This window comes from Mesitornis unicolor, unplaced genomic scaffold (genome assembly GCF_000695765.1).
Source record: "Mesitornis unicolor isolate BGI_N332 unplaced genomic scaffold, ASM69576v1 scaffold45139, whole genome shotgun sequence".
NCBI classification, from domain to species: Eukaryota; Metazoa; Chordata; class Aves; order Mesitornithiformes; family Mesitornithidae; genus Mesitornis; species Mesitornis unicolor.
This window is the reverse complement of record NW_010210189.1, coordinates 20,550-47,315: the sequence shown is the minus strand read 5'-3', so window position 1 is coordinate 47,315 and position 26,766 is coordinate 20,550. Positions and strand designations below refer to the sequence as shown.

The 26,766-nt window shown below is 39.7% G+C and overlaps 1 protein-coding gene across 2 annotated transcripts in view; it reads left to right on the top strand.

Moving 5' to 3' along the window:
• The window catches only part of CALD1 (caldesmon 1), an 89,358-nt gene that overhangs the window by 53,929 nt on the left and 8,663 nt on the right, over positions 1 to 26,766 (top strand). The window contains exons 2-7 of one of the 2 annotated variants that reach the window (XM_010193100.1): positions 6,695 to 6,838; positions 8,440 to 9,460; positions 10,105 to 10,179; positions 15,169 to 15,317; positions 18,260 to 18,440; positions 20,049 to 20,189. In XM_010193100.1, coding sequence (XP_010191402.1) covers positions 6,695 to 6,838; positions 8,440 to 9,460; positions 10,105 to 10,179; positions 15,169 to 15,317; positions 18,260 to 18,440; positions 20,049 to 20,189 — 1,711 coding nt within the window. The remainder of the gene's footprint in view (positions 1 to 6,694; positions 6,839 to 8,439; positions 9,461 to 10,104; positions 10,180 to 15,168; positions 15,318 to 18,259; positions 18,441 to 20,048; positions 20,190 to 26,766) is intronic. The other variant, XM_010193101.1, reaches the window with a different exon arrangement.

Here is a 26,766-nt window from a genome sequence, read left to right as displayed (position 1 = left end):
AGTGAACAATAGTAATTGGGAATCCTCTTGAAATGGATTATATCTATTGTGCTTGAGTAAGAGAAAAAACTCCACTCCAGCCTCTGGTGGAAAAATACATTGCATGTGATGTGAGTTTTTTGAGAAAGAACAACTTTCTCATATTCATTGATGACTAAATATATATGTTTTTTATATATGCATGTTTATAAACTATATAGAGAGAAAAATTGCTGTTGGGTCTTGAAAAATGGTCCTGTGCTCTTGTTCATGTTCCTCCCCATAAGGCTGCATAGTTCCTTGTATGCTTTTGATCCAGATTCACCACAGGCTGCCTCATGGGGTATCCACTCCTGCCTATACCTACCTCAGTGTCATAGTTTAATGACTTGAGCATGTAGGATGAGAAAATGGCCCAGTAAGAAGAGTCCTCATGCCTTTCTTCCCTCCCTTCCCTTCATTAAAAAATCCTTGATAGATATTGTAGATGATGACATGAATTTTGTATGAGCTAAAAAGATGTTTGGAGGAAATACAGAACTCTGTAGCTTGAGCATGACACATTGGAGACATCAACTTGCCTGAAAGTGCCTGTAAGAAAATGTAGGTTTCATTCTTCAAATCTTTTGTGTATTTTCTAGGAAGACCACAATGCTCAATATGCAGGGGAGCTTTTTTAAGTTAGAAATGCTCATGTCTGTCTTAATTTTGAATTCTTTCTGCCTTGAGTAAATGTCTCAGTCATGTTAGTTGGAGTTTTATTTGCAGTGAAATAGAAAAGAGGGGTTAGATCTTAACTTTGTATACATTCAGTAAGCTAGCAATGTGAGGTATAAAAGTGCCTTGAAAGCTATATTGAATATAGAGGCCTAAAACCACAAGAAAGATAATTTATGATTTGGCTTTGTAGCAATTGTGGATTGTATATTCTGGGGCGAATCCTGTAAGTCTTTACTTATGCCTTAGCTAGGCAAAGTGCCTGTTATTCTCAAATCATATGCCTGAGATATTACTGGGTAAGGCTGTGGCATAATTTATTTTGGATTTTATATGCAATAAAGCACTAGAAACTGGAGGTGGTGGCAGCAAGCAGAAAGCAATTTGCTATGGAGTCAATAAATACCACATCAACCACAGTGGTATGCATAATGATTGGGTTTTGCTCCCACTTTTTTAAGCTTGAAAAACTAAGCTTGTTTTGTACTTTTTTTTTTGCATGTTTGTCATCTGCCAGGGAAACAGATTTCTGGGTGAATTCCACTAAGCTTCAGGGAAAGCAGTAAAAAAGTAACAGTCATCAGCTAAAAGGTACTTAGCCAATTATTGTTTTCTGCCCAGTTACTTTTTTTTTTTCCTTTCCATGTGAAACTTTTAAACTAAAACAGGTTAAATATACCACACTGTACACTAACAGGTCAATACCAAGTCTATTGTGGATGAAGTAAAACTGCAGAGCATTACAGACTTCACATATTGAGAGAATTACATGTTTTTCCCTGGGATATTTCCAACAAGAGCTTTTATCTAAATACAATATATGTCGGAGGCAAAGTTAACATTGGTTCAGTAGCTGAAGGTTTTTACCCTTCATGTTAGCAGCCCTGCGTGCGATTTATGCTGAGGTACTCAGGGGCGATTTACCAGAGTTATTTGAATGTGGTTGGAGAATCTGCTTGCATTTCATATTATGAAACAGATCATCAGTTTTCAGCCATGAGGAAAAAAAAAAATAGGCGCGTGCATGACTCATTCAGCCTTTGTGCAGAAAGATGCGGTGCTGCTACAGACTGGCTCTATGAGGGCCAGGTTTTAGGGCTTGAATCTGAAACCAAAGCAACAGTGTTGTTATGAGCAGAAAACTGCAAGATATTAGACAAGGCATTGGAAATTCTGGGTGTCTACGCAACTGAAAGTTACATTTTCAACAGAAACCACTAATTTGGGAATCAGGATCTGTCCTAGAGGTTTCAGTGCCATCTTCAGCAATGAAATAAAATCCCTGGCTACTTTTGACATGAATTACTTTGTAGTCACCAAGTATTTTTGTAGTCAGTATGGAATAATTTTTCCCTTGTGGTTATAGGCTGGCATATCACTTTTTATTCTTCATTCTTCCCTGTGGATTGCGTGCACCTTAGTTTTTTAGAATCAAACTGTTAAAGGAATGAGTATACCTACTCTTTCCTTACCTGTGAAGAAACCTAAATGTTAAAAACATCAAAAGGAAAGAAACCATAAAGAAGCATGTATACAAGCTGGACCTCTCTGAAGACCTTTTCTTTCCCATAATTAACTGTTTTGTCGTGCAAACAAAATAACAATCTCGCAGCCAGATCCTTAACGAATGTAAAAAATCTAAAGATTTTGCTCAGCTTTAGCAAAAAATCAGTTGTTAAAATGCACATTGTTTTATCTTTTAGGTATTTTAGGTTGAGGTTTAAGGTAGGTGAAAGGCTTCTAAAGTGGTAGGAAATTAAGGATACCAGATCTGACAGAAAGAACATTCTTCTGCTAACCCATTGAATAAGTGGTTACCCAGTAGAAAAAGAATAATCTGTGAACTCTTCAGAACTATGAAAAATAAGAAAGGATATTAGAAGCACACAGTATGAAAATATAAAAGAGAGGGAAATACTTTGAAAAGTGTGTCAGTCTCTTTGTTTTTCCGAGAGAACTATGTGGTTATCTCCACAGCCCACTCAGGAGTATAGGCTGTGTATCTTCAGAAAATGTGTGGGTGAAAAGAGTAAAAATATTTGTGAGACAGATAAATTATAAGCAGAATGATAAGGCGTGTATCTTCTGTAAATGGCAGACTGTAGTGTTAAGTCCAGCAGGTGCCACCGTATAATCTAGTCTAAATTTCCATATCTAACAGGTAATGGAATTTCACCAAGTTGTGTCTATAATGAGCCACAAAATCAGTATTTTACTGTAGCATAACTTCCAAAAAAGGCATTCATCTTAATGTGGAGATGCAAGAGATAGATGTTCCATCATTTGTTGTATATTTAAACAACCTCACTCTTAAAAGCATGTGCCTCATTTCCAGTCTTAATTTGTCTGGATTTAATTTCTAGCCATTGGTTAATTTTATCTACTTGTCTCTCCTACATTCAATGTGAAAAAAAATAGTGCATGTCAAATTAAGAAATATGTGAAAAATATGGGTGTTAGTAACAGCATTCATGCACAACATTGGACTGAGAACTGTAGTGACATGTCTGCATGTCTCCAGCATAATCTCCTGTTTTCACTCACTACATCTTTTTGAAACATGAGCATTTTGGATTGAAATTCTGCTATTTTCCTCATAAAATTGAATCTTCTTGAGCAGTTCTGAGCAGAATGCTGGCAGCTCTCATTGAATTATGGACAAATGATGAGAAGAAACAGTTTTCCCCACAACTGCCCCCCCATGATTCACCACATTTTTAGATATGGCTTGAATGAAATACAGCTGACATTTGACACGCAAAGCTTGACAGAGGCACAATCCTCTGGAAGCATGTGCATTTGTTCCTATATGTTGAGGTGAAGATTGCTCAGTTGTTTATATCCACATTTTGAAGCATGCCTATCATAACACAAATTAAATGAACAATAACAATATTAAAAACATATGCAATCATAAATAAAATGGGACCAAATATCAACGGTGACACAAAGAGCACTCCCCAGTGGGTATTATAACAGAGTCCATCCTCACACCACCCATCCTTTCAGGAAGAGCCTGGGCTTTTGAAGAGCACAGAAGGCCAACAAATGCAGCTTCTATATACTGAGTCTGGCAGTGAAATTTGTCATCAAAGACATTTTACTGACGTCCTCCATGTGCCATTAATTTGGGGATACACAGATCAAGAGATGTCACTTCAACTGCTGATGGTGTTAGGTAATGAAGGGTGAAGGTTTTAGAAGTAGGTCAAATTGCAAGTGGAGGTGCAGCAGTTTGATACAGAATGAATGATCTCATTTCTTGGAGTGGACCACAGAGGAAATCAATCTGTAATAGATGTAAAAGCTTCTGGATAGCAAAGCTGTGTAGGAAAGAGCTTGCTGAAGAGGTACACTTGCATCTAATTGAGGTATGTGTTGGGAGGGTAGTGCTATGAATGTAAGGTGTATTTAAAGGTGGGAGAAAGGGAAGGCAGACTGGCATTTGAGTGAATAATAGGGGAAAGAAGAGACAGATTCAGGCTGCCTGTTTAAATTAAAAATTTAATCTTAAAGGCTTTGGTCCTGTTTGGAATTTTTTTCATGTATTTCTGACACCCTTGAGGCAGAGTCAAAGCTCAGATCTGCAGCTCTTCTTTCTCCCTGCCTCCTCTAGAATGAAGTAGTATGATCCAGCTTAAATTAGGCATTGTTTTTTTTTCCATCCCTGTGAAAAATGAAAAAGAATTTAGATTCTTCGTGTTTAGCATATGACTTACTGTGGGCAGTGCTAAAAGTTATTAAGTTTCTCTTTAGTCAAAATATGCACTGTTTAGAACAGTGACCAGATCTTCCTCTGTCTTTATAAAATGCATACTGTAGCAAGCGCCTTAGCTTGATCAGGGAATTTGAGTGCTGTCATAATTCAGACAAGAATAATAATATAGTAGTACTGGGCATGGAACTCTAAAACCTCAGACAATGTTTGAACTGATGTGTGGTTTCAAGTGGAAACCAGTTGAAGCTGGATTATATGACACGGTTTCAGCCCCATAATCATCCTAGCTATTACCAAGTTTCTTACTGGATTATAACTTTATTTAAATTCGGTGCTCAACGTAAAATAGAGTGCTGAATCTCTCTGAAGAAGTTCTGAGGCAGATGGCCTCATCACCTGTATTCTCAATCCAGCAGAATTATTTTCCACTCTAGGTTGTAGTGTCCCCTCATTCAGTTTGAGGGTTAGTTACATTTTAGACTTACTCAAATATTCAGGAGATTTGTTGTTGACTTCAGCAGGTTTAAGACTTCAGTCTTGGAGATATAAATCTGTCCTTCCTGCTCATCAGGGCAGAATGTCTGTTGTTACTTGTAATCCCTACCTAGTGTGGTGGGAAATGTTCTCTCACATCGATGAGATGCTCAGTCTCATCTCTTGTACTTGAGTTGTGCTGCACAGGAGGTAGGATAGACTCAGCACTGATGCTTTACCAGAACAATTTACCAATAGCACACAGAGGTTAGAGTGCTTTTTCTTATGCCAGAAACACAGAGGAGGTAACAGGAGAAGCAGCCAATGCTCTGCTATTTTTTTTTCTTTTTGTTGATATTTAGACTAAGAGTGTGTTATCTTTGGTAACAAGATGTTACCCAACAAGGGCAGTTTCCAAGTCATCATCTTTTCATCTGAATTTTTAATAAGAGGTGTTGCATATCAGAAGGCTTGAGTGTAATCTCTTTGAGATTACACTGTGCCGTGCTCTCATTGCCTGAGATAGCTGGAACAGCTAACTGTAGAGAGAGACTTGCCTTCAAAGAGTTTGAACAGTTATGTGGAAGGTGACAAATGGAGGTTAGTTTAATTTAGTTTTGGGGTGTGTATGCATCCTGGGCAGCAAGGCTGTTCTCCAGGGGTGGAGAAAAAACACAGGCCAAAGTGGATCAACAGATGTCCATCTGTCTAACATAGAGATGTGAAATCTTGGAGTAATACTTCTCATTATTTGTCTACTCTTGGTCTAAAGAATGTGAAAAGATGTAGGCAAGTGGAAGCTTTAACTGTGCTTCTTTTTACTCAGTACAGAGCTCTTCTTTTCTCTGTGCATTGCTGCACAGCTAACTTAAATGGATGACTACATAAGGAAGGGTGACTCTGTTAAGTCACAGTTAAAACTTCATGGTTACATCATGTATCAGACCATTGCTGGAAGCAAAGTAAATGAATGTCCTGACTGGGTCTGGCACGTGTTAGCTTCCTATTTCATTTTTCCTGCACAAAAAGATGAGAGGAATGCAGGCCTTTATCTCACCCAGTAATAATGCACCTCAGCAAAGATTTGAATGGGCTGCAGGATTATTAGGATTGTAATGTCTTGCTTTGCTTTTCAAGTAGGATGAAACTAAATGTAATCATCTGTTGGGTTAGATGAACACAATGGGTTCTCAGCTGTAGGCTTTCATCACAGCGGTGATCTTGTATGATTTGGCCTGGCAGAGCTCTGAGCTTACAAAAATTTTGTAGGTGTCAGATGTTTGGCACTCAGAACTGAGCACTGAGAGCTGTTGTCATACTTATGTCTCCTTGCTTTCTAGTCTTTCAATTTTAGAACACTGTCACCATTTCAAGCATGTTATATTTAGAGGAGGCTAATGAAAAGCTGCTTGGCTGAGTCCAGTGTCAGTTATGTGGGCTTGAGCGATTGTCTGCTCAAACGCTGTTTTGTGCATTCTGGCAGGATCATGGTGCAGTCTAGCAGGATGTTCCTTGGCTACAGAGCTGGGCTTTTATGGTCTTGGTACTCTCTAGGAGCAAAGTGACTGCGGTGTGGCTGCTGTCTTCACTGTGATGATTTTGTCAAGTTCATTTCTGAAAAAGAAAACAAAACCAAGTTTGAAACTATGGATCTCAACTTGACAGATTATTTTCTAAACACCATATGGAGCAGCCAGTGCAGCTATGATTACTGTGCTCTGATCAGCCGCAATTTGTAATTTTTCAGTCACAGTGTCCTATGTGCTATAGCCCCTTTGTTTCCTTATCCCTAATGCTCTGTTGCAGGCTGTCCTACCAGAGGAATGATGATGATGAGGAAGAAGCCGCCAGAGAACGTCGCCGACGGGCTCGACAGGAAAGGCTGCGGCAAAAGGAAGAAGATCTATCAGGAGAAGTAACAGAGAAATCAGAAGTTAATGCCCAAAACAGGTAAATATCTGATGTTGTTTACTGACAAGTCAAGAGTAATTTTTATTCGGAGTAGAGAAGTTACCTTGAAGAAGTCTGTTTTGCTGCTTGATTTTAAGCACCAGGTTTGGCCATCCTTGCTCTGAAGACCTAATACTGTGAGGAGCACCACTGGCTGTGCCTGCAGGGTAGGGTGGGAGCATCACTGAAGCTGGGCTTGAGGTCACGCTCATGACCCATTCCCAAGGTGTCCTCAGGGCTGTCTGTGGAGCAGCACAGCTGCGGCTCATAGAGGGAAATACCTCTGATGCATCCTGCTGTCAGATTCCCTCACACATGATTGCCTTTGGCCTCACAAACCTCCACATCTTTTGTCTTACTTATAGAGGCCACAGTGTCATGAGGCCAATGCACATGGGGTTGGTGGGCACCCAGGCCTCAAGTTGCAGCTGAAACATGCCTGCAAGGCACTGAGTGTGAGCACTAGTCCTCAGCTCTCATCTGGCATTGTCTGGGTCATACAGCAATAAACAGCAGAAAAGCTTATGAAGTGAGGTGTCACTTGTCACAGGCTGAGTGGACAGAGCTGGCCTTCTAGTATCTTCATAATTTATTCAGTCTCACATAGTCACAAATAATACATCCGGATTTCCAGTAGCCATAGCACAATTGACAGAAGAGACCAGAAAGAAAAAATGTGATGTCAAGCTAATAGATACTGAGCACAAGTAGCATTCTATTAAAGAAAAGGAGAATAGATATAGATAGAAAAACAGCAAGATTTCTGATTGTAGTTTATAATATTTTTTCCATAATAGAGGAGGGGAAAAAAAGCTAGAAAGAAGGAAGAAACCTACACACAGGAGAATTAAACAGCTGAATTTTGAAGGAGTCTGCAAACCTCCAGGGACTGAGAGCATGATCCAGTCCTGATGTGTACAGGTGCTGAAAAGCATGTCTTAAACTAGGTGCTCTGCTCATTCTGTTTTATAACAGATTGTTGTTCCCATGCAGGCAATCACAGCCTCACTGCACCCTTAATTGTCAGGCTGTCTCATTATGGACTGTATCTGTGGATGTTGCTGCTGAACAGGAGTAGTTTCCTCTTGCTAGACAAGTTTACTGAAGTCAGAAAGTATCTTACTTGTGTAGCATCTTGAAAAATTTTGCATGATTGGAAGACTGTGCATAAGATATATACGCCTCAGGCTAAGCTGAGGGGCCCCTAAAGCAGGCTAAGGTCTTCCAAATATCCTGCTGCAGGATGCAGAGGGGCAGGATGAATTTTTCAGGGATGTTCATATTTCAGCTACTCCAAGTGTTAGGGACAGTTCCAGTGCCTACTGAGATCAGTAAGACTTATGGGGACTTCAGCGGCTGTTGGAGCTGGCCTAGAAGAGAACTTTTCCGGGCTCTGACATTGTGAAACACCACATTCCTATACATGTAGAAATGCCAAAATTAATCCTCGAATCATTTTGCTAAATTTTGAAGTACGCAACCCGTTGTATTTTCAAATCATAGAATGATGTTCCAGCAAGCTTTTTTTTTTCCTCTAGAAACACTGCATACATTGTTAGAAAGATTTCTTTTTTTAATGTGAAATTACTGCTTTTATGTAGTGTGGCAGAGGAGGAAACCAAGCGTACTACAACCACAGGGGGAACAGATGATGAAGCTGCATTGTTGGAGAGACTGGCAAGACGGGAGGAGAGACGCCAAAAACGTCTACAGGAAGCCCTGGAACGTCAAAAGGAATTTGACCCCACAATCACAGATGGGAACTTGTCACTGCCCAGCAGGAGAGAAGTAAACAATGTGGAAGAAAATGAGACCACAGGAAAAGAGGAAAAGGCTGAAACACGCCGAGGACGCTATGAGATTGAGGAAACAGAAACGGTTACCAAATCATACCAAAGGAACAACTGGAGGCAAGATGAGGAAGACAGTGGAAAAAAAGAAGAAAAAGACAAAGAGGAGGTACAGGAGGAGAAACCAAAGGAGGTCCCCATAGAGGAAAATCAGGTAGATGTGACTGCAGAAAAACCCACAGATAAAGAAGAGGTAGTAGAAACAAAAAAAATAGCTATAAATGCAGAGGAACACAAAGCAGAGAATGATACAAATGCTGTGCCAGAAGGGGAGCAGAGTATAACTGATGCTGTAGATAAAGAGAAGCTCAGGGATGAGGAAAAGGCTGAGGAAGAGAGGAAGAAAGCAGAAGAAAGAGAGAAACTTGAGGCAGAAGAAAGGGAGAGGTTAAAAGCAGAGGAAGAAAAGAAGGCAGCTGAGGAAAAACAGAAAGCAGAGGAGGAAAAGAGGGCAGCTGAGGAAAGAGAGAGGGCTAAGGCAGAAGAGGAAAAGAGAGCAGCTGAGGAAAGGGCTAGGGCTAAGGCAGAAGAGGAGAAAAGGGCAGCTGAGGAAAGGGCTAGGGCTAAGGCAGAAGAGGAGAAAAGGGCAGCTGAGGAAAGGGCTAGGGCTAAGGCAGAAGAGGAAAAGAGGGCAGCTGAAGAGAAGGCTAAGCTAGAAGCAGAGAAATTAAAAGAAAAACAAAAGATGGAAGAAAAGAAAATAGAAGATAAACAGGTAAAAGAGAAGAAGGTACAAGAGGAAAAACCTCAAGCAGCTTTCCTAAGAAAACAGGTACAGTAAACATTTTGCACCAAAATAAGACACCTGTGGTTTATGAGAAATGTAATGCAAGAAAAAAAAAGATTGAGCTGGAATTTTCTCACAGATCTGTTCCTGCATTGAAATGACTAATACTTGTGCTCTCTTGCTCTCTCTCTTTTAAAATAAAGCTCCTTACTTCTGCTTACCAATAATGCAGTGCACAACACGCGTGACCTCACTCCATCGTTCAAAGAAAACCTTGCATGTTCAGACCTCTGCATGGTTTTTTTGCTGCCTTTTTTTCTCAGCTGCTATAAACTCACCTAATGCAGTGACACATGAGGTGGAAGCAGACACATCTTGGCACAAAACATTGTGAACACTTGTTAAACTGTGTGAGGAATGTGCGTGTTAAATGCAATCACAAGACAGGGCTCTCTGCTGGGACATGTGAGCATGACGCTACGCAAGGGAGAAAGGCCCAGATGGGGGAATGGGAGCATTTGGAGAGGGTGGAGGGAGCACAACTGCACAAGGACATGTGGTCACAGCAGCGTATAATGGACATGTGGCTGGGCACTGGATTGCTACATGTACACAGTGTGGAGAAACAAAAGTGCAAACAGATGTGATGTTTTCATATTAAAAAAAATATTAAAAACCCAAAAACAAAGGGGGAAGAAAAAGAGGCTAAAGTGGAAGCTAAAAAGGAAAAGGAGAAGCTCCAACCTACCTTCAAAAAAGATCAGGTAACTTGTAAAGCATTGATTTAGATGTTGCAGGGAAACTTGAGATAAGAAAATAAATAAGAGACCTATATCTGAAAGTTGCTTGTTCAGCAAAGTACTTAGCATGTGCTTCACTTCAAGAATGGTAGATGATTCTGAAATAAATAGGGATGAAGCTACTTATGTGCTTAAAATGAAGTATTTTGTTATTTTGGGGCTCTGTAACCAAGTCATGTTTGTCTTAGAACAAATATTTTAGGAAACTCAGTTTGGTCAATGAATGCAAGGATGATTTGCACCCTAGGGATGAATTTTTCAAGACTGTATCAACTAATCAACCTTTTCTGGTTTCCTCCCACTTTACTGTGAACTTTTTCCCTATGACTAAGACCTACTCTTAATAATAATAATAACAACAACAATAATAATGATAATAATCTAGGCCCTTTGGCTACCTGACTGCCTCAACTAATGATTTTGCCCCAGACTGCAACGCCCCATGATAGAAACTGTGCATACCCAAGCTTCTTTTTTTGTTTTAAAGAGAAAATCTACAAAAATTACTGCATTGCATTTCCACTGTAAACACAGGAGCTGGTGCCATGGTGTTTTACTGTATGGTAAGTAAATAAGATTTGGGGACCATTTACTCTTCAGGTTACAGCTAGACACAGGGAGCCATGTTCAAGTTTGTGAAGTAACTGTGCTTTCGGTTCAGTGCAGCAGGTATCAAAATACCTCCTGATTCTTATCAGACATCATGATGAGATGGTTATGGCCTTGGAGGTTTGGACCCTTTTGGGTTCAGCCAGGTCTCTGTGGCTTAAAGGAGAGCCACAGCACAGAGATCTAGTAACAGGCTGCTTGCTGCCTTTCCAGCTGCTTGGGAGCACGGATGGCTGCAGAGGGTCTGGTCCAGGGTCTTTAGTATTTGGAGTAATTCTTATCATGCTGTAGATGCTTAGCACACCTTTGGACAGTGATGAGGGCAAATTGTGTGGCAAGGTTTTATGTCCATTTGCCTGGCTAGATCATCCAAGGTATCATACTTTGAGTAAGGTACAGGTGAGACTGAAAGGCAAATGAAGTGACGAAGATGATCAGAGGTAAAGGTTCCTAGTGAACAGGGAGAGAGATTGGCATTTCTAGAATAAGTTACTCTGGAAAGGCAAAGAGTTAAATGAGACCTAATTAAAGATGTCTCAGAATAATGCACTAGAAAAACTAAAAAAAAAAATCACTCTACTCTAAATTAACTCAATTGTAAAAGCAGAGGAGAGAGCTATGCAAAAAATAAGGGATGGATTATGTTAAGAGTTCTTCATACGACAGAATTAGCTTGTAATATTTCGTGTTGCACACAATCCTTGAATATTACAAGTAAATGTAAAAAGGAGACTGTAACTAATGACAAATATTGATTTTTGGGGCAGACCTGAGATGCAATTGTCCTGCTTGTGTTTATGTGGGGCTCAGTCAACTCTCACTGGAGCTCTCATTGTGCTTTTGAACCACAGTACAGGGCTAGATTATTACAGGAAATCAGTAAGACTTTTAAAAGTGACTTGCCATTTTAGTCCTTCCATGTTTGGGTGCTCAAGCTGAGACAATTTGAGAGAGTCCTACTTTTAGTGCAATGCTGAATACCCATCCACTGAAAGGTAGATCTTTTGCATGTGTATCAAGCTGAGCATTCCTAGTGTTTTGCTCAGTGCAAAAATCTCAGTTGTTGCTTCTTGGCTTGTGAAGAAAATTTACAATCTCAGATTCCAAACCAAGTCAAGGTCAGGCTCCCATCTCTACTTCTGCCCCACCTTCAAGGACATACAAATTCAACGAGGCCTATTTCTGAACCATATAGAAAGTCAAGAGGATGGCAGCATATAATGAACAAGATTCTGAAAGAATACTGTGTATCTACATAATCAGATTTTGCTTTTGCAGTTGTGCAACACAAGCACATGTCCTTTCTTAATGTGACCAAAATCTGGCCCTCAAAGTTCAGGTTTTGATCAAATTAGCAAGCAAAATCCATTTCCTTTTCTGAACTGCCTCACAATTTTTGGTTCTCAAAAGTGGCCTGGAAAGATCATAAGAACAAACGTTCTCATGATGCGAGACTCCTGGTATTTCCTGCTTCCAGTTTGGCGAGACATGCTGCAACAGTTGCTTTTCTCCTGGTATTTGGGTATAGTAGTTGGCTCTAAATGGATGTCCTAGACCCAGATGCCCACAACTTCTAAGTCCACAAGTAACTGAGCCTAAATAAGGAATCAAGTTTGCCAAATGGCCCCAACCTCAGTAACTGATTCACTGCAATCTGAAGGTGTTCAAAATCTAGATTTAGAAATCTCAACTCTCAAACACTAGCATGACACCCTAAGAGGAAAAAAGCAGTGTAGAGAAAGATTAAAACATAAATAAAACTGTAAATTAGCTAAACATGCTTTGGATTGTGTTCTATCTTGACTTGATGGTCAATATGCTGTGAAAGCATATAACCTGTTTTCAGTTCAGATCTACATGTCTACTTCAACTGGAGTCAGTGTAATCCTATTTACTAGATTCAACAGAAGCTGAATTAGCCTGTAATTGAGGGAAATACCGAGACTGTTGCCTGCCTTTGTAATGGGACATAATGGTTTCTGCTTCTGTCCTAACCAATCTCTGTTTTGGCATTAAAATTAGTAGGAGTATGATCGGGTCCAAAAGCTGTGAAATGTTTCTGTAATATCTTGTTTTATCATCTTTTTGAATAAAGAGGCCAGGCTATATTAAGATTTTCTCAAATGCAGACACATTACCATAAATCATACTGGCTTCTGAAATGCTATTTCGTAATCTATTAATTTTTAAACTATATTGTTTTAATATTAGTTTTCTCAGTTATTTCAGTTAAGATGTAGGAGATATGACCCTCCCCAGTGGACTTCAATACATCAGACTGCTGGAAGTATTGGCTTTTAATGAGACTTAGAGAGGTCTTGATGAAAATCTCAGCAAAGGAAATCCTATGTTCTCAAAATCCCAACACAGACATCCTGGCATGTGAAATCTTGCAACAATCAACATTGCCGGTTTCAGTATCACCCTGACTGGGACTGAAGGGCCAGGAGATCGCTAACAGGCAGCAGAGATTTTGCTGTGAACATCATCACTAGCTACAATCTCGCCTAGATTTAGGAGCACCCAAAAAATGTTACTATCTGATGGCATTCATTATGCTCAATGAATAGCCCTGGTTGTCTCAGCCCAGCTCCTAGAAAACATAAAACCGTTCCTTGAGGCTGCTAGTAATAATGACCTTGTTTGCTTGCAGTTAGAGCATCATGGCCAAAGAATGCACGGTCATGAAAACTGAACTCCCCTTTTGTCCGTCAGGACGCTTCTGCCAGGTCGTGGCTAAACCCTGTTGGCAGGAGAGGGTGGGGAAAATCTGTACTGCCGCTGCCTGCTCTCAGGGCAGAGCAAATGCCTCTGTGAGTTGTGTTCAGCATCCCTCACCAGCAGCAAATTTGCTTAAGTAGTTTAACCACCCAGTACATGTAGTGTGTGCCACCTTGGCCTTGTCCATTGTATCAGTTTCTGTGAGCAAGCAAACTGGCCTCAGGTAAAGTCAGAGGATGACTTTGAGACTTCACTCAGTAGCTTAATTCAGTGCCTTAGGAGGATCTTGACTTTAAAGATTCTGAACTCATCCTTTATTGGTAAAGATATTACATCTCCAGATTTTCTTCTTTGATGAAGAAGGATAAAAATTTTATTTGATTTGGGGACGATTGTGTGTATTGGCTTTTTATTTCAAGGTGCAGCTTGGAATGCCATAAAAGCAGTTGTGTTGCAGACAGGACTGTTACGGAAGTTCCTTATCTTTCTAGTCAGCAAATGGGATGGCAACAGGCTTCCAAGGGACAAAAGTATTTTTTTCCAAAGGTCTTTGTATGCATTTTTCACAGAAGATATTTCTTGCTTGCCAGCTAGAATCTTCCTCCAACATGGGAGAGCTGGAAAAAAAAAAAAAATATTTTGGAGGTAAATGTTACATTTGTTAAAAATTTATTTAGACTGGTAGTCTAACTAACTAAGCAGGAATAATTCTACCTGAGGATAAAGAACTTAAATCAGTCCGTATCTTCCTCCTCTTATCAGCATCTAGCCATGACTCAGCATGCTGGGATCAGGCTATCTGTGGTATTCATAAGTACTTCAAGCTCATACCCCTGAAGGAATACTGGAGAGTGAAATCCATGCAGTAAATATACTTGAGTACTATTAAGAATTACAGGAAAAACTTTGTAAGGATAGGGGGAATTTTTGCTGTAGTGTTTCTGGAGAGAACATTTGCTTCTTCATAGGATTAATTATTCATGTTGGATAATGCTATCCATGAGTAGCCCCTGGTAGGATTGTGCTTTTTGACAGAGGAAGTTTTACTCTGGCATAAAGATAATTTTGTGTTTTGGTCATTATTCTTGCAATTCTGAAGTATCCATCTGCTATGATACTGGAAAGAGCGTGAACTTTGTCAAGCACTAGTTATGTGTTATTTTTATTGCTCCAATACCCTAAACCTTGTACCAAGAGTGTATCAAGAAGTCTGGTTTGCAACCCAGAATCTTAATAGGTAACATGTGAATGATGCTGCAGCGGGAAGGAAGAGGGTTGGGGAGCCTCAGTGGGGTGCAGTTGCAGAACGAAGTGATGTGGTAGCATCGTCCTATGGCCTCAGTGAACTTTCACAGAAAACTGATAAGTTTATTAAATTCAATTTAGTCAGTATTTTCATCTTGATTTCCGATCAGGACAGCTGAGTGGTGGTTGGTCACAGTTTAGAGCTTTACAGTCTACTTCTGCCATGAAGCACATAAATGTTTTGTAGACACTTAGTTAATCATTAATACCAAGAAATCTGTGTACTTCGGCTGTTATTCAGAATGCCTCATTGTGACTTCTTTTTTGTCGTTTGCTTCTTGTTTTTTTTTTCTATGATTTATGATATCTCTGGAGCAGGTAAAAGATGACAAGGATAAAGGAAAAGCACCCAAAGACGAAATGAAAAGTATCTGGGATCGTAAGAAGGGAGTTCCTGAGCAAAAGGCACAGAACGGAGAACGTGAACTCACTGCCCCAAAACTTAAATCTACTGAGAATGCTTTTGGGTAAGTTCTAAGTAAGCACTGGGCTTGCTTATGTTATAGCAGAGCAGGGGGACAACTCTGGGTTTCTCCTTAACAGCCTTGTAGCAGCTGAGGAGAAGAATGAGTTGACAACATCAGCAGGGGCTCTAGTGTTTTGGGTTGTACGTATGAATTAAGGCTCTTGGCCTATTTTCTAATGAACTGCACCCACATTGTTGCAGTAACAAAAGAAAGAACAAAAAGTAGATGTAAATAGCCTTGCTCCCTCAGTAGAGACAAGTGGCTTATTTTTGTTCTGCTTTCCTTCCTTGAAGGCCATTTATTTCTATTATTTGCACAGAGGCCAATAATGGCAACAGCCCAGATTTTGTGTTCTCTAATTTTTTAAGTCTAATCTCAACTGAATCTCCCTGATCTTCCTTTACTGAAGAAACCTATTTCCACTTACCCACCTGCTTTTAATCAGAGTGTGCATATCAGTATGGAGCACAATCCAGTTGGTAACTCTTGAAATAGTGTCTCTCTTGATTTCAAGGCAAACCTTGAAATTAATGGCTTCTCTATAGAAGTGGTTTTTTTTTAGTTAGGTGAAAACCTCTCCTAACCAAAATGTTCTATTTTCTGTCCTTTATAAGCAGCATCACAGTTTTATTTTTATTTTTCTTTTCAAGGAAATACTTGCCTTATGTCTTTATTGGAAAATTCAATGAAGGTAATAAATTTCTAGTGAAAAGTTTATTAAAAAGGATTCTGCCTGCTAATAGGACAGGATATATAAAGCAGAGCAAAAGTTCTTCCTTTTAGCAGAAAAACAGGAAAGAACAGGTTAGAAATCTATATTTTTTTTTTTCTTTCTGCACCTCTCTTCCTCTTTTACATTGAAACAGGCAAAGGAAAGGTTAAGCTCTCCAGGCACTTTGAGAAATCTGTGCATGGCAGATGGGATTTGCTGCTGTATCTCAGCATTCCCCTTGTTATTCTTTCAGGAAAAACAAACTTTCTCAAAATAAAATGTAGTTCAACAGTCCCTGGAGACACCCAGACCAAAGGCCAAAAGACAGAGAGAGATGGAGATGGAATAGCAGGAAATTGGTCTTGCTCAGAACTGTCCTGCTTCATGACTTGGGTCACATCATCAATAACATGAAAATGTTTTTCTAAAAATATTTTTGTTGTGTTTTCATTTGCTTTACTTCCTGTGGGATACAGGCCTTAGTGGCAACATGTAGATTTCAGTTTCCACTCCTTTTTTTCTTTTTCTGTTTTTCTTCTCTTTCCCAAATGTGGGAAGAAGCCTGTTCAACAGCCTTTTATCAGCTGAGTAGAAGACTTGGATTTGCAAAATCAGCAGAGGTTCTAGTGTTTGTTGAGTTGCTAGGTATGAATTAAGGCTCTTGGCCTGTTTTCTAATGAACTGCCCCCACATTGTTGGGTTTTGTTTGGGACTATCTTTCTTCTTGTTTGTACATGAACATATCAGATGCTAGTCAAGAAGCGTGTGACTTGGCTAACTGAGAATAAAATAAGGTACTGGAGGCTAAAGAAAAACCTTATCTGTGTTTTGTTTGTCTACATCAGCCATTAAGAGAAATATAGAATAAAACCCCATTTCATGGCTTCCCCTTCCCATCTCCCCTTCCAACTGCCTTCCTCCCTATTTTAGGACTGCAAAAGTCCTAAATATGGTGTAACATGTTTTTTTCACATTGTTCTGACATTTTTGGCTCCCACAAGCCACTTCTTTCCCTTTCCTCCTTGTCTGAAAGCTGGCGACTAACTTCATTTCTTAGCACTAAAGAGGTGCTTACTAAGCTCTTCCTCCACTCAGCATCTCAATATTCATTTCCCAATGTCCCAGAATCTGTTGAAGACAGAGGACTTTGGGAGGTGGAAGAAAAATAAGGAGAATTACTGTCAATTTATTTGTTTTATTTCAGATTATGCAGAACCAGTAGGAGAAGTTCTGCATAAGAATAAAATAAGCTAGAAACTTTAAATGTCCTGTCTTGTAAGGAGGACAAAATAGTCACCTGAAATCTCAAAACAAAAATGTTAAGATTGGATTCTACCTTCGGCTTTTATCAGTTTAAAGCTGAAAGTAGCTGTTAATTTCATTGAGGCTATCAGCACTGAAGTCCCTGAGGACTAACCTTTATTCTGTGCTAATATAAAACAGAGTTACTATTTATTGTAAGAATCTCGGTAACTATTGTGTTCTTAGTTCTCTTAATTCTGAGGGCTGAGTATTTGCCCTTGCCAAGATATCATTATGTCTATCAGAAGTGATCTCTTTCATCTTCTTTGGGTCCAAAGCTTGCAGGCCTGGGTGGGCTGGCAACACAGACCTCAGAGACCAAGAGGCAAAAAAGTAAAAAAAATAAAAAAATAAAAAAAAATAATAAAAAAGATACCTGGGATGTTTGCTATAGAGGCTACAACCTTGCAATGATGCAAGGAATTAGTTATGGCTTTCTATTGCTTTGTTTTGTGTATGAAGTATAACATGCTTTTGGAAGTGTTTCCTCTGTACACAAACTACAGAGCAGAGATGTGAAACTGCAACAGTTTACTGTATACTATAAAGATGGTGAAAAGATATGATACCTCTTGCTGAAGTTACATGAGATGTTAAATAGATCAAGCTCAGTTACTGAGTTATCATAAAAATGAAGGTGGCCTGAGTTCTCAGGCAGGGAGGTGCAGCTCCTGTGCACACAAGCACTTGCAAGACTCCTTCCTCAGTGGCAGCAGATGGGAGATGTGGTCCTTGTAGTATCCCAGCCTACTAACTCCTGATGAAAATGTTTGGGGCCTGACACAGTTTGCAAGAAGCAAAAGGTCTTATAAGACAATATCTTTGACTCTCAGGCTCTCACGTTGATGGTGAGCACATGGCAGCAGGTGGCTCTGGCCAGGACGTGAAAACCCACGGTGCATCACCTTCCTTTTCATTTCTTTGCCAGCCGCTCCAATTTGAAAGGGACCACAAATGCTGAGGATTTTGAGAAGCTGAAGGAGAAGCAGCAGGAGGCAGCAGCAGAGCTGGATGAACTGAAGAAAAGGCGGGAGGAGCGCCGGAAAATCCTGGAGGAAGAGGAACAGAAGAAGAAACAGGAGGAGGCTGAGAGAAAAGCCAAAGAGGAGGTAAGTGTAAAACATGACGAATTGGACTCTGTTCTTATTTCCCTTATTGTTACCACTTTACTTCCACTGGCCTTGCATTAGTCAATAACTCTTTACAGCAGTGTCTGCACAGACACTTTTAGGCAAAGAAATTGGTGGGGCTGGAGGCTGATGGCTCTGTATTCAACAAAAGGGTAGAATGAGGCCATGGGAGACTGGCACATAGGTGAGGAAGGAGTGTGTAACAAGGCAGGCAAGACCAAACCCAAGCATAAAGGCCAAAGTGCTCTTTTCCTTCTTGGACTTGATGTTGCCGTGTTGGGAATTGCTGTTGTGATCCTCTGGGTTGTGTGCTCTTCTGGGCATCATTATTTCTTAGTATCTGTCAAGAGATGGTCTGTCACAACAGACCTTGATTTCAAATATGCTATCCAGTGTTAAATCACCCCAGTTTCTAGCCTTCAAATTCAACTGCAAGTATTCTGTATTTGATATCAAGTGACCACATGACATAGATGCTCTAGTTGAGAACCCGAGGTAAAACATGCAGTCACCCAGGGTAGAAAGAAATGTTACGGTTCTGGCCTCAGGAAAGATAGGGCTTTAATAAATGTCTTCACAAGTCAGGATTTCATTTGTAGTGGTTGTGAATTTCTTATCTTCTTGGGATGCAAAATGTTTGGGGCAGTGTTATAGCCACAGAGTTTTTCATTTATTTGAGGTGTCTTCTTGACACTACACAAATTAAATTACAAAGCACATATCAAAATTTGTCTGCTCCAGATGAGCTGGAATGCTAGTGTTATATATAGTTACCATGGGCTAGATCTCATTAGAAAGATATTCTTGTCTATTTAAATATTGACTACCCAAGTACATCTGTTTACTTGTATTTCCTCTACCAAGGGACTCTATAAATAGGATTTCCAAATCTCTGGTGCATCATTTAGGAATCTTAGTTTTTTGGAAAACAAATGGTAGATGAATAACAATAGTGTTTGGCAGCTGAATGCCAAGTGCTTTAATATACTAAGCTCTTTACAGTAGAACTCAATATATGCTGAGAATGCACAGTACCATGCTGGTCAGACCCTGCTGACCACCGCTCACAGTATTACGCTTCAAGGGCTTCTGGTTTGACTTGTAGCTTATGAAGTAAAAACTCGTGTTACATCTTTGGAGGGAAAATTGTAAGCATTTAATCTTCACCTTTTTGGTCACCTATTTATTTTTTCCTTGTGAAGTATTAACCTTGGCACTGCAAGTACCAGCATAGATGGACGGAAGTAGAGTAAGAAAATGATATGTGATGACACAGAGAAACTGAATTTGAGTATTTTTATAAATGTGCTTTTTTTCTCTCTTTAACCTTCCCTATTTGGCAATAAATCTGGTGACCTCACTATGCAAAGACACTAAAGCAGCACAGACTAGCTGTCTTCCCTGCTTCCTTGACACTGTGATGGATTAGCAACAATATGTTGCTAGATTTCAGATAGGTCACTGAACTTTCTTCAACTGGCCTAAAAATCTGTTCTTTGAAAATCTGTAAAATGTCTGCAGGACTGCAAAACCCTGTAATGGTGATGTAGTTTCTGAAAGTATAAATGACCATTCATATTTTTTAAGGAGGAAAAGAGGAGGATGAAGGAAGAAATTGAAAGGAGAAGGGCTGAAGCTGCTGAGAAACGTCAGAAGATGCCAGAAGATGGTGTATCTGAAGACAAGAAGCCATTTAAATGTTTCAGTCCCAAAGGTTCATCTCTCAAGGTAACCTCTCTGCTAACATCTATATAGTACATAAAAAGTAATGGGGGTTGCAGTCCAAACCAACAGCTAAACACCAAAGCAGTGTGGAAATACTTGAAATCAGATCTGGGACAATGCTCTGAAATAGACCCTAGCCTGAAACCTTTATCTGAAAGACTTCATTCACTAGGATAACTGATAATTAGAGATTCTTTCTAAAAATAGAGTCTAGATTGGGAGTTACGTGTTCTTGTTGATGAAAAATGTCCAGAAAGAATCTTCACCATCAAAAGAAAATTATATTGGAAACTTTGAGATGTATTACTGTCTTGATTTTCAATGTTAATTTATTATAGGAGTGCTTTGTAAACTGGAGTAGCTAAAGATCACAGATGTTCCCTCTCCCCTTCCACATCCACAATTACTTTACTTGCCAGACTACTTTGTCTTTAAGCATATTCAGCCTAATCATCATTAATTGAAACTGTCCCATATGGGTTTTCTAGTTTATGTCTAATCCCTCTAAAAATAGCATCTAGAAGTACTGGGTTGGATTTCATTTCCTTAAATCACAGGAGAAAAAAAAAACACCCTTCTGTTGCTGCAGGAGTTTCTAAGTGGTCTTCTGTGGCCTACATTGTGTTGAAAGTCAGATAAATCAATTAAATGGCCTTTCAGCATGGAAGAGGAATCCTGGCCCCATTGAAATTATTGAGAATTTTGCTCTGGTATTTAGTCCAGTTGCTTTCTCAACTTAAGCTTAAATAACAGATCTATTAATTGTTTTCAACTATCTTTTCCTTCTCTCATTTTGTGTCATTAGTCATTTAAGAATCCAAAATGTTTGTCAAAAAAGGCCCCTTAGTGGGCACTAGGAGAGAAAAGAACCAGGCAGGAGGTTATCAGGTAGGAGCTCATTGGACCCATGAGGTGGATCACCATGCAATTTAAGAACTGTACTTGTTGAGTGACAAACTGTGTTTGATCAAAATTACATTTCCACTCACAGAGAGCTACACTTTGATCTGAAGCTTCAGCTTTATAGTGGTTTGGGTCCAGTTCTAGCAAATAGAGTGTCCAAATGCTTTTGACTGGACTTGCCTTTGACTTCTCAGACACATCTGAACCTGAAATACAAGGATGGAATACATACAGCTGTAAAGGAAGTTTGCCAAGCTTCACAACTTGTTCCTATTAGGTAAATGTGGTCTTGCCATTTTGGTTGCAAAAGACCATGTCAATAACAGACACTATAAATGTACAGCTTCTTACCAGCCCTCCTGGGAGGGCTTCTTTTTCTTCTTTCTCTTTATTGAGATGCCTTTTATGACATACCTTTGGAACTTTAGTTCACAGATGACTCAGAAGAGAGGAAATTGTACTTGAAAACACATAATAGAAAGATATAGATCATAATTTTGGGGAGAGTGGGAAAAAACACTGGATTTGGCAGGAGCTTAACAGCTTTCAGAGAACTTTTGGACTGATGTTAGACTATTCTACTAACTGTATTTTTAGAGGAAAGCTGGAATTTTCCAAATGTCATTAAGCAGTCAAGGTCCAATTTTTTTATGATGATGATTGCTGCTAATTTTTACAGCTTCTTAGGTAGAAGTTTTTTGTTACAAAACCTGATACATGCAACTCTGTACACATTATTTCTCTTTCTCTGTTTCTCTTTCTGAGAAATTGGTGATACTGTCCATATTCCAATCTGGTGTCTGTGTGTGGCCAGAGTACATAGGTAATGCTGTTGAAATTCACTCCCTAAATTGTTTCTTGGCCTTTTGTGGTCAATAGCTGAGGAGAGAATAATCTCATTTTAATAACCTGATATAAAATTTTATGTCAGTTTTTAGAAGACAGTATATTTTGTTACTTTTCATTTGGACAGACTTCTCTGGCTGGTCTAACCTGTTTGGTACACAGCTTTCTCATTGCCTATTATGCACTGCCCAAGTTATCTTTCGACTTGTAAAGCATCTGGCATGTATCTTCTCCCTTGATGGAATGTATCATTTAGTTAGATGTGTCATGAGTCATGTGAGAAGTCTAAATGCACAATTGTGGGTGGGCGGTTAGAATAAATAATGAAAAAATGGAGACTCAGTATTAAAATACTGTATGATACGTGTGCACATTCTGACTTCTCTAGATCACAATCTGGCAAAGCAGCTTTTTTTTAGTTCCTGATGGGATAAGTTTTTGGGAAGAAAAAGAAGTTCTTGGGAGTGACTTTAGACGAGGAAAGTAGAGTATGCTGTTTACCAAGTGAACTACAAGAACAAAAGAAAGAAGGAAGATAAACCTAAAAGGAGTGTGGCATATTACCATGCTATAGACACTGCATTTATCTATCTGGCAGGGCATGGACTAGCACGACATGCAGACTCCAAATTGAGAGACCAAGTTGTGCAACTCATCTCCATGTATTACATGGCTCGGGGATGCACATATAAATGCACAGAAATCATACACATACATTCTTATATTTAGAAAGAACTACTGTGATTATCTAGTCTGGTCTCTAATAATTGTTTTGACTGTTAAATACAATATTCCCTTGAAACCTTCAACAGAACTACTACAGCAGCATGAAGTCCTCTGAGTGACAGCATAAGGGTTGGTCCTTTCTGAGGGGACAGTGAAGAGGAAGCATGCAAAGTAAATACAGGCCAAGTTCATCACTAACTCGGGGACAGAATCAGCTTGGATTTCTCAGGGCTGGTGGAGTCCCTGTGGGCAGTAGCAGCAGTACCAAACCTCTGCTCAGCCTCTGCCCTCTCTCTTGTTTGTTTTGTTTGTTGTTGTGGTTTTTTTTTGTTTTGCTGTTTGGTTTTTTTTTTTTATTTTATAAGGACAAGGACTGGAACAACCTCTGCTGCTCTCCCATCCCACTCAAGCTCGTGTTTTCCCTAGTTTAGTTCACACAAACGGTGAATGCTGCAGTAGAATAATCAGATCTCCTGCATAATCTTTGTTCATTTTCCTTTTTAGACAAGTTCATTCCTCATGCTTTCTTTGAGGAGTGTTATGGAGTTCTTGTATAACTATTGTCTAGGTTAATCAGAAGAGAACAGGATATTGCAATACTAAGTCTCCTCTTGGGGGTGAGGAAACTACACCACTACAGAAACACAAAAGCAGTTAGTCATTGAGGGGAGAAAGTCGTGGCAGGATGCTGGGAGCCTGGGATATCTCCTGTCTTTACAGAAAATATCTCCTCGGAAAGATGGGCTGATATAGCAACCCACTCTCTCTCCAAGGCAATGTTGACAGCTAAGCCAGAAAATAGGACTTTTTAGAGCTTGAGATTTTTTTCTTTCCTTAAAGACCTGTCTTGTCCTATCTCATTATTGCTGTCAATACCTGATGGCTGGAGCAGTGACTGGAAAGAATTCAATTCCTTACAAACATTTCTTCTTAAGATGAGCTACTCTTGCAGCAGAGGGAAGATAGAGTGATGAGAACAGGATTTGTGACATTTGTTTTCCCCCCCTCTTTGATGCTGATGGCAGCACTCTAGTCTGGCAGGTAAACTAGAGTAAATTGGTGCACTCTACAAAGGTGCTGCTGACATCAGGAAAAAGCCTAACTGTGCTTAATGAAGCAAAAGAGTGTGTGAGCCACTCAGGGAGGATAAGGAGAAGCTACTTTACTCCCAGGGACTACCACTCAAAATGGATTTCCACTAGGTTCTTCCACCTGTTGGATATGAGACACAATTATAGTACAAGGATTTCTGTTTTCTGTATGTATTTCTTATTCCCTTTCCTCCTTAAGTAATTTTTGAGAGGAGTTTATATACCAGTTTACAACACTTTCTGTCACATAATCTCTAATACACAGTTTTAAATTCCTAAGAATCATTTAATATCTTTTGTATGAAACAAGATTTACTGGAAATATCTAGATTTTTTTTTCCCCAAGTCATTGGCTCAGATTGTGTGTTGATGCATTCCTCTTCCTTTCTGTTTCTGTTCTTGGAGAATGTACAGATGGAAGACACTTTGCACACAAAGTGCATTTTGACATCCACACTTTAACTGCATTTTTAGTAGGCAAGACATTTCTTGCATAATCAACAAACAAAACATGTCTAAATAATGTTGAAAGTGGATAAATGCATACATATATCTCTGTATAGCATCTTGTTCAATTTATTCCTTGCTACCTGTATGTGCTTACCCCATTGAGTTAGTCCCTGATCAGACTCCACATGGTTCTGATTTGTGTCCATTGGTTTCATTTCATTGGACTTTATCAGCAGAAGTGTAGGTAGCCATCTAAGCATTTTGTTGGCTAATCTAAGCTTCTTTGGTAGTTAACAGAAAGAGAGAGCCACTCTCAGTGGACACGCAATCCCATCTTTCCTAGGGTGAGGTGAGCTCCTCTGGCTCTCCACTAACTATAGAGGGAACCGGAATGAGTAATTCTGACTAAATGCTTAAGTGTCAAGCAACTGAAGTGGGGTGAGAGAAATGCAGCCTGAGGGCCTGTGTTCTTTCTCTCTGGTCATAATTTAATTAAAGGCCAGCAGGTTGACTTTTTGGAGTATGTGTGTGTGCTCTGTCAGAGGCTTTGTAAAGTATTCCATGGTGACAAAACAGTCTAAGCTATTTAACAAGGTTCTGTTAAAATGAATGCAGCAAAAAGATTAATTTTATTTTCTGGTCTTAAATGGAGGAAATATCTTGCATTTTGTGCTAACCACCTTGTTTTGCCTATTTCTCTTACAGATCTATTTTGTAATACTGTTTACTGTATGTTCCAAACATTTTAAATTCTTTGCATGGAGTTTGTGTGGTGTGCAGTGGATAAATGACCTTTAGATGTTGCTGTGCTGTCTAAATGTATTTGACCTATATGTCAAATGCACATGTGTATACAAGTGTATTTGCTCTAAGCGTATACAGTATATGCTTCTGTTCCGTGCATACTGTGTTTTGAGGAAGATCCTTTAGAACAAGTTCTCATATAAATATGCAGAAAATGTGTTATCCAGCCACACAAGGCACCTACTTCCTTGGGAAGAGGACCATGTTCAGCTCTGAGGGTTGCTTCCTGACTCTGCTTTCCTGTTTAACATACTTTCTGGTTTGCTTCTTCACTCTCCTGTTCAGAAGAATTCCTGACTTATTTCTGATACCACAGCGGGTGTTCTGAGAACTGCTGTTTCCAGTCAGTAAAGAATGACCACATGTGTTTTTGCTACAACCCCAAGAATATATGTCCCTCTTCACCCCAACCTATCGCTCTCTTCCACCAGTGACTACTAAAGCCAGTTTTCCTGCTGTGGAGAAGCATCTCTACTTCCTGAATGTAGGAAGACAATAAAGAGGCTACTGTTAGCACCTTGTAAGATCTATCCCTTTTTTTAAGAATTCAAGTACAATCTCAAGTTCATCTGAACTAGAAGATGCTATAAGTTAAGTATTAGATGGTTACCTTGAGTCCTGGTTCTTTGAGATAGTCCATGCTGTTAGTCCTTGCTGCCAGCCCAGGTTTCACTGATAGAGTCTGGTAATTACCTGTTCATGCAGAGCAGGGGAGAAACCAGCATCTGTGGTTGATTCAACTCATCATTTTGATGCATTCTTGGTTATGACCCAGAAATCAGCTTTGTGGGAAACTTTTCCTACTATACCATAACAGTCGAGAAGAGGTGACGTGTTTTAAGTGACCATTCTCTTTAGTCACTTTTAATCGACCAATCTACTCGCTCGTTTCATGGCAATGCCGGCTGTATTTCCTCTGGGTGAAACTGGGTTGTGAACTGTTCATATTGCCAGAGGAAGAGCCGCAGCTCCGGACACGTGTGGGTGTGCGTGGCTCTGCAGCTCCTGCCTGGTGCATTGCTGCCACCTGGAGACAACAGAGCGGTGAAACAGTTGTAAGATAGCCGAGCAAAGCCCACCTTTCCACTCAGGACTGTATTTGTCGTATATTGCCAACTAAAGCTGTTAATGTTAAATGACTCTGTAATTTGTACATATATTTATATTTTAGAGCTTTAGAGGTGCCTTTGAGCTGGATTGATGCTAGCTGGAGTTCCTCCAGTGAGCTTGTTTGGCAGTTCTGCACCAAAGTGCAGCCACTTCGCAGCAAGTTTTTGCTTGTATGGGCTTGAGAAATAAAACATATGTGCCCTTTAATGGGATTGCTGTGGGATTTAGTATTCTTGTACAGCTTGGATGCTAAAGGGCACCGAGGAGAACTATTTCAAGGAATGGCTGTCCTTGCCTTATTTTAAAGGCATGAATGCAACAGCAGTCACTGTTAAAGTAACTTGAAAATGGACAACCCATACTGAGACCAAGGAATTCCCAGGAATCCAGCCAGGCTGATTAGTAGTAATTTCTATCTCCTGGAGCTGTTTGTGTATATTTTACTCTGAAGTGAAACTGTAGAGCCCAGGACAAGAAGTGGAACAATGCAACATGGACGAGACTTGACGAAGTTTGATTAAAGCATTTTTTGACCCAGAATGCAAATAGACCCTCCTCTATCATGAAATGTTTTAAAACTATATTCAGGGATGAAGTCTTTCTGTTTTGAAATTATTGAGAGATTTGGCATAAATCTTATGATTCTCTTT